Below are 11,303 nucleotides of genomic sequence, written 5' to 3' on the forward strand. Positions count from 1 at the left end.
AACACAACAATAACAAAAAGAAAAAAAACCCAAACCCACCCCAAAAAAACTTTGAATAGCTCTTCAGCAGATATAGGCAAATGTGTACGAGTCTGCACCTCGGTTTATCTTTGAATTTGGATGATTATTGACATATTAATTTAAAACAAAAAACTTATTTTATTTTCTACATAGCAATGAAATATATAGATCTACGGAAACCATAAAAGTGCTATCCGATGAAGAGTCATATTTCCATTGTATTTTAGCTACAGTGAAAATATAGAAATCGTATTTACTTTTTTTTATATATAAGTTCATGATTAAATTATCTCCCTTTGTCTCGTTTCTTCTTATTTAAGTTTGATGATTACCAATGCATCTGATCGAATTTGAAAAATAATAATGTAATTTTAAACAACTGTATCGATAAAAAAGGATATGAAGTGCAATTACGATAAAATATCGAAAACGAATTGAATACGATGCTAAATAATGATAATACAGTGTCCGGTCATTGAGTATAAGTTAAATTTTAACGGAGTGCGATTCGGGTTTTTAATTATGTCTTTTAATTCGTGTTTCCGTTGGTTGGTGAATTCAGCTCATTGTGAAGTAATTGTTTTGTTCAGCTGATAGCTCTCGTGTGAGGCAGGCATTAGAACTTAGTTTCTACGGAGTTATGTCCCTTGAGAAACTATGCTACGTACTGGAAATAAAAGTTTTAAAAGATTGAGCTTCACAGTACTATCGCGTTGCGATTCGCTACGCAAAGTTCAGAGGTTGCTACACAACTTTAAAACATTAAACAGTGGTTGCTATTTAAAACCAACATGTTCCCTGGCCTCATACGTGTGCCAATTCCCACTGCAAAGTTAAAAAGGTTGTTTTATTTAACGACACCACTGAAGAATAGCCTACTGATTTATTAATTATCGGCTATTGGATGTCAAACATTTGGTATTTTTTGACATATAGACCTAGAGAGGAAACCGGCTACTTTTTCCCATTAGTAGCAAGGGATATTTTATATGCACCACACCACAAACAGGAATGCACATACCATGGCCTTTGGTATATCAGTCGTCCCATTGTAAAGATGCAGTATTGTTCACGATGTTACGTGTAGAAAACGACCCACACGTACATTTTTACATTCGTTCTCTCCTCAAAGTACATACAATGGAAGGAAGGAAATGGTTTATCTAACGACGCACTCAACACATTTTATTTACGGTTATATGGCGTCAGACGTATGGTTAAGAACCACACAGATATTGAGGGAGAAAACCCGCTGTCGCCACTTCATGGGCTACTCTTTTCGATTAGCAGCAAGGGATCTTTTATATGCACCATCCCATAGACAGGATATCACATACCACGGCCTTTGATGTATCAGTCGTGGTGCACTGGCTGGAGCGAGAAATCACTATAAAGATGCAGTATTGTTAGCGATGTTACGTGTAGAAGACGGCCCACACGTACATTTTTGTATTAGTTCTCTCCTTAAAGTACATCATATGGAAGGAAATGGTTTATTTAACAATGCACTCAACACATTTTATTTACGGTTATATGGCGTCAGACGTATGGTTAAGGACCATACATACATTGAGAGAGGAAACCCGCTGTCGCCACTTGATGGGCTACTCTTTTTCAATTAGCAGCAAGGGATCTTTTATATGCACCATCCCACAGACAGGATAGCACATATCACGACTTTGTTATACCAGTTGTGGACCACTGGCTGGAACGAGAAATAGCCCAATGGGTCCACCGACATGGCTCGAATCTAGACCGACCGTGCATCAAGCGAACGCTTTACCACTGGGCTACATCCCACCCCCTAAGAGCGAATTAATACATTAAGTTAAAATGTCAAGAACATTATCATTATGAAAGTTTGTTTTTGTTTAACGACACCACTAGAGCACATTGATTTTATGAATCATCGGCCATTGGATAAAAGCCGCTAAATGTTTCAAATTAGTAGCAAAGGGTCATTTATATGCACCATCCAACAGACAGGATAGTACATACCACGGTCTTTTATATACCAGTAGTGGGCACTGGCTAGAGCGAAAAATAGCCCAATAGACCCATCAACGAGGATCGCCCTATCACACGCTGTTGTCTGACATTATATGTCTATAATGTAGGCAGACGTAATATAAAGAGTCATATTTCATGTAAACGCATTGAATATCTAGATCAATGAATATGGTTGAACGAACAACTAAGCCGGAAGGTCTGTGTTTTGCGTGCACGCTACACCACCTCTAAAACAGGCGTATATATCGGGGGAATTTACGATCATGCTCCTGCGAACGTGTGCTCTGAGATACCGGAACATATCCTTGTAAACGTGTCACCTACGTCTATCGTGTGTCTAATGCTAGTATCAGGCTACCAACTTTCAGCTGAAAATTGGCCAACTACGACGGTTGCGTTGTAATTTCCTCAACTACCGACTTATGGTGGGTGCGCTCAGATTAAACACTAATGGGTTATACGACAAAAGTCGATTTGTAAGAGCTCTCAGACTAGCGCCTGGACAGTCGTAGAAGTTGTGACATCAGAAAGTTGGCAGTTGGTAGTCAAAGCCTAGCATTAGTTTGCTTTGAGTTACATGACCCTGAATCCTGTGTTAATAAGATAGGATTATGGAACCTTAGTTTACTCTATAGGCTAAAAACAAAGCATTTTATGAAATACAATATGATGTCTTGTGATGTATTTGTTAATCGTGAATTGCCATTTTGATCTTTAAATCTATTTTGGTGATTGGGAGGGATCAAAAACAAAAGTAAAGTTTGTTAAGTTTAAGACACCACTAGAGCATATTGCTTTGTTGACCATCAGTTAGTGGATGTCAAACATTTGACGACCTTTGGTATACCAGAATGAGACCACTGAGGTGGTTAGACCCCATGACGCAAGATTCTCAGGCGAACGCTCCACCGACTGAGCTAGACCTACATTCTAATAGCCCTGCAAACAAGATCGCCTATATAGGGGGCTACTAGTACCGACAGGCGAACGCTCCACCGACTGAGCTAGATCTACATTCTAATAGCCCTGCAAACAAGATCGCCTATATAGGGGGCTACTAGTACCGACAGGCGAACGCTCCACCGACTGAGCTAGATCTACATTCTAATAGCCCTGCAAACAAGATCGCCTATATAGGGGGCTACTAGTACCGACAGGCGAACGCTCCACCGACTGAGCTAGATCTACATTCTAATAGCCCTGCAAACAAGATCGCCTATATAGGGGGCTACTAGTACCGACAGGCGAACGCTCCACCGACTGAGCTAGACCTACATTCTAATAGCCCTGCAAACAAGATCGCCTATATAGGGGGCTACTAGTACCGACAGGCGAACGCTCCACCGACTGAGCTAGACCTACATTCTAATAGCCCTGCAAACAAGATCGCCTATATAGGGGGCTACTAGTACCGACAGGCGAACGCTCCACCGACTGAGCTAGATCTACATTCTAATAGCCCTGCAAACAAGATCGCCTATATAGGGGGCTACTAGTACCGACAGGCGAACGCTCCACCGACTGAGCTAGATCTACATTCTAATAGCCCTGCAAACAAGATCGCCTATATAGGGGGCTACTAGTACCGACAGGCGAACGCTCCACCGACTGAGCTAGACCTACATTCTAATAGCCCTGCAAACAAGATCGCCTATATAGGGGGCTACTAGTACCGACAGGCGAACGCTCCACCGACTGAGCTAGACCTACATTCTAATAGCCCTGCAAACAAGATCGCCTATATAGGGGGCTACTAGTACCGACAGGCGAACGCTCCACCGACTGAGCTAGATCTACATTCTAATAGCCCTGCAAACAAGATCGCCTATATAGGGGGCTACTAGTACCGACAGGCGAACGCTCCACCGACTGAGCTAGATCTACATTCTAATAGCCCTGCAAACAAGATCGCCTATATAGGGGGCTACTAGTACCGACAGGCGAACGCTCCACCGACTGAGCTAGACCTACATTCTAATAGCCCTGCAAACAAGATCGCCTATATAGGGGGCTACTAGTACCGACAGGCGAACGCTCCACCGACTGAGCTAGACCTACATTCTAATAGCCCTGCAAACAAGATCGCCTATATAGGGGGCTACTAGTACCGACAGGCGAACGCTCCACCGACTGAGCTAGATCTACATTCTAATAGCCCTGCAAACAAGATCGCCTATATAGGGGGCTACTAGTACCGACAGGCGAACGCTCCACCGACTGAGCTAGACCTACATTCTAATAGCCCTGCAAACAAGATCGCCTATATAGGGGGCTACTAGTACCGACAGGCGAACGCTCCACCGACTGAGCTAGACCTACATTCTAATAGCCCTGCAAACAAAATCGCCTATATAGGGGGCTACTAGTACCGACAGGGTGACATTAGTTAAATAACCATTTTCCAAGATGGCTGCCATAGATAGACAACCATATCTCTGCCAAATAGTTCACATATGATTTTGGTATCAAACCATATATTTTGGGGGATGCAAGTCTGATGCGTGATCGATCTCGGATCGATCCCTCTTGGTGGACCCATTAGACTATGTCTCGTTCCAGCCACTGCTCCACAACTCGTGTAACAAAGTCTGTGATATGTACTATCAGGTATCTTGGATGATGCATATAAAACATCCCTTGCTGCTAATTTACAAAAAGGAGTGACCCATAGAGTGGCAACAATGTGTTTTCTCTAGCAATATGTGTAGTCCTTAACTATATGTCGGACGTAGATATATTGAGTGCGTCGTCAAATAAAATATTTATTCAGCATGTATACTACAACTACATGCGTTCATTGTGAAAAGCAGATGTCAAATTACTGAGCAGATGACAAATTACTGAAGAGATGACAAATTACTGAGCAGATGACAAATTACTGAAGAGATGACAAATTACTGAAGAGATGACAAATTACTGACCAAGTTAGGGCCTTCACAAGTCAAAAATATTGGACTCGAGGGTCAAACTCGACCCGGACCCGAGTACCCGACACTGGATAATAATAAGACTATGGAATAAATAAAGGATACCCCCCGAGTGATAAATTATGATATCACCAGACTCAAGGGGTGTATTCTTTTTATCATCCATTATCATTCTTTTCATTTGCGACATTGTAAACAATGTCAGTGATGTTGATTGAATATCATTATAATTAAAAGTGTAAACTCGTTAACTAGCAGAACGACAGTGGCATGACGTCACTAGTGATATGTTTAGGGCTGAAACATGCACAGTGACGTAACAAAATAATGTCTTGTGATTAAAATTTGACCAATCAATTTTATAAGAAGCGATATCTCCTAGGAGAATATCGCAGGAGATACCGCACATTATAGTACCAGCGATATCTCCTACAAAAGCCTTTAATGGATGATAAAGTAAACTAGCATTATGCCTCTTAATTCCAGCGCTGAACATGGATGTCAAATCATGCCATTGATACATTGGTCCGTTATATTGCATTCCACACTATCACATTCGGCTTTTCTTTTCCCTCCATGTCTCATAGGCCTATAATGTAACTGGCGGCAAGCATAATATGACAGAATGACGTAAATAAAAATAATTAAATGAGAGTGCTCTTCCTTGCACGGGTACTCGAGTCCTGTGAACGAACTCGAGTACTCGAGGAGACCCTAGAGCAGATGGCAATTACTGTGCAGTTGGCAAAGTACCGAACGGATGGCAAATTACTGAGCAAATGGCAAAGTGCTGAGCATTTTTCAACTACTGAACACATGGCAAATTAATGAGCAGATAAAACAAACTATGCAGATAGCAAATACTGTGCAGTTTGCAAAGTACAGAACAGATGGCAAATTAGTGAGCAGTTACAAATTACTGAGCACATAGCAAATTACTGAACAGATAGCAAATTACTGAACAGATAGCAAATTACCGAGCAGATGGCAACTTACTGAGAAGATTACAAATTCGTGCCAGTATTCTTTCGACGTAAATTAGTTTTACCAATTACACCCTAACATATTATGAGAACCATTTAAGATATTATTATAGTAATACCATATAAATTCACATGCTAAGGGAAGCAAAAAACCACTCTGCTTGAACTAGTTCCAGGGGAGTGACTGGGAGTGAGTGACAGCTCCCCTTAACCGGCGATGTCTGGACATGGCAGGTAGCTCAATGCGAGCTCGTTTGAGTTGTGACTCGGTTTTTATCCCAGCTAGTGTGACCCAGTTCTGTTTTATAGGAGTATCTAGCTTGTTCATCACTGATTCAAACTCAACGATATGTAACATAAAAGAGAAATGTTTTATGGTGTAAGAATATGTTACAACATGCTAATATTATATGATTTATCTATTTATATATCCTGATAAACAGATTATATTTTTACCGGCATATTACTTCTCTCTCTCTCTCTCTCTCTCTCTCTCTCTCTCTCTCTCTCTCTCTCTCTCTCTCTCTCTCTCTCCGTCCCTCTCTCGTTCTCTGTATCTCTTTGACTGTCTCTCTGTGCGTGTCTCTTTATCTCTGTGTGTGTTTGTACAAGCGCGTGTGCGTTTGTGCGTGCGCGCGCGCGCGCGCGTAGAAATAAAGTAATACCCATTAATATATTATATTTAGTGTACTATAATGATTCCTTTTATTGCCCCAAAACATCGTGGATATGTAGAGTTTGGGGATCTCCAATTCATTATCCTTAATTACCCTTAAAAATAGGTGTTCAAACACTGCACATTTACCAAACAAAAACATGTCTAAACACAATATTCAGTACAACCATGAGAAAACAGTTTTTATTATCATAAAAACCACACACGTTTTAATTTGTTATTAGATGTTAAAACACACTTCTAGTAAATTCAGTATGTGGTGTGTGTGTGTGTGTGTGGGGGGGGGGGGGGGGTATTAATAAAACCGAATCCATACTGATATTAATTCCCTGGTAGTTTTTAAAAAATAAATATTCCCTATTTAAATTGTAATAAAAACATGAAAAGAAAATTAATCTAATGATCAACAACATGGACAAGGTTATTACAATTACATTTGGTACGAAAACATTTCTTTCAACATATATATTATATCTGCTTGTTTATATTTGTAACTTATATCATACATCTGAATTTATATACATTTGTTTTTGTAACATATCAGAGGATTAGTCAAAACGTTAATAGAAATAGGCACTGGAAGTGATAACAGATCAAACACTACTACTTTACTTTTTTAATTAAACCACTCTTGACTTCAATGCATTTGGCACATTTATTTATCAAACTATTGGGGAAAGAGAATTCTTCTGGCTGGCTCATCAACCACCCTTTAGACTTATTATCATTATCATTATCTTCAAAACGGTTACCGCGAAGGAAACGTTGAAGTTTGTTTTATGTAACAACATCACTAGAGCACATTAGTTTATTAATCATCAACTATTGGATACCATGAAGGAAGGTTTTTGAATCCCGGAACAGATCAGAATGCCGTGGAGTCAGGTCTGACGTGTAGGGTGGGTGATTACTTGACTGATAGGACCTTGAGAAGTCAATGTCTTTTTGTTTGTTTTGTTTAACGACACCATTAGAACACATTGATTTATTAATCATCCGCTATTTGATGTCAAACATTTTGTAATTTTGACATATAGTCTTAGAGAGAAAACCCGCTACAATTTTCCATTAGTAGCAAGGGATCTTTTATATGCACCATCCCAGAGACAGGATAGCACATACCACGGTCATTGATATACCACCCAACCCCGCCCGACTGGTATATCAATGGTCGTGGTACACTGGCAGCTTGAGCAGTCCAGCACTTATGCACTGTCAACATCCATGACTTTTGTCCTTGATTGCTTATTGTAAATCATGTCATCAAATTAGGCCCACATAGCATCTACTTAATACAAGTATTGCTATTGTTGTCCAAATAGTATCCCTCAGCCGTGCCCTTTTTAATAGGTGTATAATAATAGTCAATGTGTTATAAATTAGTTTTATTAGCGTTGTCCATCAAATCATTTTGTTCTCACACCGTCCATAGAAACCCAGTGTCCACGAAATGTCTAACTTTGAAGTCTACTGAAATCTGTTTTTTGATATCATTCTGCTTTGCAACTTCTGTCTGGGTTTGACCATTTGGGTTGCCATCATATTTTCCAATCGTTCCAGTCTTCTCTCTTTGTCCACGTCGTGTTTCTTCAGTGTATTGATTTCCTTCCCTTTGTCCTCAATCTGCTCGCATTGTATATCCACCTCTTTCCTCAGAGATAAAATCGTGAACTCTTGTTGTGTGATCGAACCTTGAAGGCGGTCAATTTGCAGTTTGTCTTTCTGTCTTTCTTGTTCGAGATGTCTTATTTTGATTTCTAGCCGACCAATTTGTTTCTCTGCCTCTTCTAGCTTCACTGTTTTCTCTCGAAGTTGCTCGGTGAGTAGTTCGAGTGTGAGCTTTGTTTGTGAGCCCATTTCCGACAATTCCCGGATCTCTTTGAGCACGTCCTTCATGGCCAAAATGTCTTCCTTCAACACTTCGTACTGCGATACCTTCGCGTCCAGTTTGAAAATCCTTTCGCGGAGTACCTCCAGCCTGCGTTCAATGTTGGCATCGCGTTTCCAGTTTTGAACATCATTTCCAAGATTACTCTCGCCGCTGGAATAGTTTTTGCTAATCAGTTTTTCAGCAATTTCCAGATAGTGACTTTTTTCAAGCGATCTGATAAATTCGATAAATCCGTTACGTCCACCGTGTAAAATCAGTTTGTCAATGAGAAGTCGTATTCGTTTTTGTCTGGGTTCTGCACCCGTGATTTCGTTCTTGTCATCAAAGGTCATCACTTGGGCTGCAGATAGCAAAGGAGAAGAATTTATTTCAATAACAACAGCACATTTTTAAAAATACGATTACAGGGTATCTAATATATAGTTATTTCGACAATAGGGAAAGAGAGAGAGAGAGAGAGAGAGAGAGAGAGAGAGAGAGAGAGAGAGAGAGAGAGAGAGAGAGAGAGAGAGAGAGAGAGAGGGGGAGAGAGGGGAGGGGGAAGAGGGGGAGAGAAAGGGAGAGAGGGGGAGAGAGAGGGGGGAGAGAGAGGAGGAGAGATATAGAGGGAAAGAGAGGGAGAGAGAGGGAGGGAGGGAGGGAGGGAGGGAGAGAGAGAGGAAGGGAGAGAGAGAGAGAGAGAGAGAGAGAGAGAGAGAGAGAGAGAGAGAGAGAGAGAGAGAGAGAGGGGGGAGGGAGGGCATAATTAAACCCACTGCCGCCACATAGGTTACTTCTAACGATAAAGCAGCAAGAAAACAATATATGCACTTTCTTATAGGCAGGACAACACATGCCACAGAAAACACCCCATCAAGGGCGATCAATCCTACCTGCAAATAAATGCGTGACAATATGATTGGCTTCAACAGATCGTTCAATCTCTGGCAGACAGTTCTGTAGACATTTCTCATCTTCCTCGTCCATCCGTCCACGGACGGTAATTGATTTTGCCATGTATCTCTGGGAATAACGATATATATAATACTAGATATAACTAATATGCAATAACATGTATTCATGTTCCAATATGCTAATAACTTTATTGCCAAAATAGATAAATAAATTAAATAAATAAATAACATTTAGAGCAATAAATAATGATTAAGTACATAAATAAATTTTATACAAATAAATAAATAAATAAATAAACAACCAACCACCAAACAAACAAACAAACAATTAAATACATTAATTCTACACCTGCACACACCTGGGAATGAATTAAGCACCATTAGAACTGTATTACAGCCAAACGGCGTCTAGAAGTACGTGATGACGTAGTTTAAACCTGATATTGGTCGTTTTGATATATTCTGTATCTACTGGGTATTTAGCGAGATGGCGTGATGACGTAGCTTAAACCTGATATTGGTCGTTTATACATATTCTGTATCTTCTGGGTATTTAGCGAGATGGCGTGATGACGTAGTTTAAACCTGATATTGGTCGTTTATACATATTCTGTATCTTGTGGGTATTTACCGAGATGGCCCGAATAAATTATTTATGGAAAGCACATCAGTGTGATTCCAGCTCCATTGTTATTTATCATATATTTACATGCATATTAACAGTAACAACAGCGTCACTTGCAGCTGTCAGTATTTTCCAGTACCCTTTGTATACACACACTATTAATTGCAGTGCTTTGTATTATCGAAATGTGTGTACTTGCGAAGTATAAGTCACACTGTCACACTGTCACACAGTCAACATTAGGTGGTGCTTAATTATTTTCCAGTGTAATAATACTTTATGAGGTTATGACCGTGTAGCTTTAAAACCTGTTGAAATACGTTTATAGCTGACAGTGAGGTGACAAAGCGAAAACGTGTTAACCGTCAACATCATCGTCATTAATATGTTACACACGTAGTTAGTGTCCATTGTCACTGGCTTAAACAAAGGTGTGCACCTTTAATATGTGACACATGTACACTGACAACCTTTGTTACCGCATTTGGAGGATCATATAATTTCTTAACATTAGTGAAACAAACAATCTACGAATATTTTAGCTAATGTTTTTTTTAACAGTAATTCTTTTTTGTAAATGCCTGACTTACCTTCAAACTTGCTACTTGTATCGGTCAGCTCTTACGTCGAATGATTACTGCGTACTGTCAGTTATCGCGACGTGCATGTTACTGACGTTTTAATACCATTGTATGTAACCAGTGAACTACAATTATTATAAAACTGTTTGACCTGTAACATGGAATCGGAGAACAAAATAGTTAAAACGTCCCGCTTGTTGGCACGCATGCAAATAAGATAGTTACGGTTTTTAGCAGTTATGATATGTATTGTAATACTACACAGTTGGCACAGATGAACTTAACGCATGTAGAAAAACACAGACTTGTTACCACAATTCAGGAAGTTGGCTTGTATATCCAGAACAGAAAAATATTAGTGGCTGTATATTAAACGTGTTTCTGATCGTTCTAATATTTGTACTAGGTTAAATTTCATTTTATTTCCTAAAATATCTATTTTGGTACGTACGAACCATTTTGGTACAGATGAACTTAACACATTACAAACAGACTACTTGATAAACGATTGAACGGGTCGTTGATTCATACACGCACTGAACTGTTCCTATGTAACGCAGGTGGAAAAACGCTGACTTATTACCACAATTCAGGAAGTTAGGTTTTATATCCAGAACAGAAAAAAAACCCAGAAGGTAGAGCGAATAGATGATACATATGATTATAAGAATTTTACGAAGCATATTGTACGAATGG

The 11,303-nt window shown here is 39.8% G+C and overlaps 1 protein-coding gene across 2 annotated transcripts; it reads right to left on the reverse strand.

Annotated features, from left to right (window-relative positions):
* Positions 1-6,758: 6,758 nt before the first annotated feature.
* On the reverse strand, positions 6,759-10,662 carry LOC121375381. Of its 2 annotated transcripts, none has more exons than XM_041502802.1 (3): positions 10,617-10,662; positions 9,381-9,510; positions 6,759-8,848 (listed from the first exon to the last, which is right to left on the reverse strand). In XM_041502802.1, the coding sequence occupies exons 2-3, from the start codon at positions 9,502-9,504 to the stop codon at positions 8,085-8,087; spliced, it is 888 nt and encodes a 295-aa protein (XP_041358736.1). In that variant the 5' UTR covers positions 9,505-9,510; positions 10,617-10,662; the 3' UTR covers positions 6,759-8,084. The 2 variants fall into 2 exon arrangements, with proteins under 2 accessions (XP_041358736.1, XP_041358737.1); XM_041502803.1 differs by lacking the exon at positions 10,617-10,662 and adding an exon at positions 9,761-9,838.
* Between the last annotated feature and the right edge of the window lie 641 nt (positions 10,663-11,303).

This window comes from Gigantopelta aegis, chromosome 6 (assembly GCF_016097555.1).
Source record: "Gigantopelta aegis isolate Gae_Host chromosome 6, Gae_host_genome, whole genome shotgun sequence".
Classification (NCBI taxonomy): Eukaryota; Metazoa; Mollusca; class Gastropoda; order Neomphalida; family Peltospiridae; genus Gigantopelta; species Gigantopelta aegis.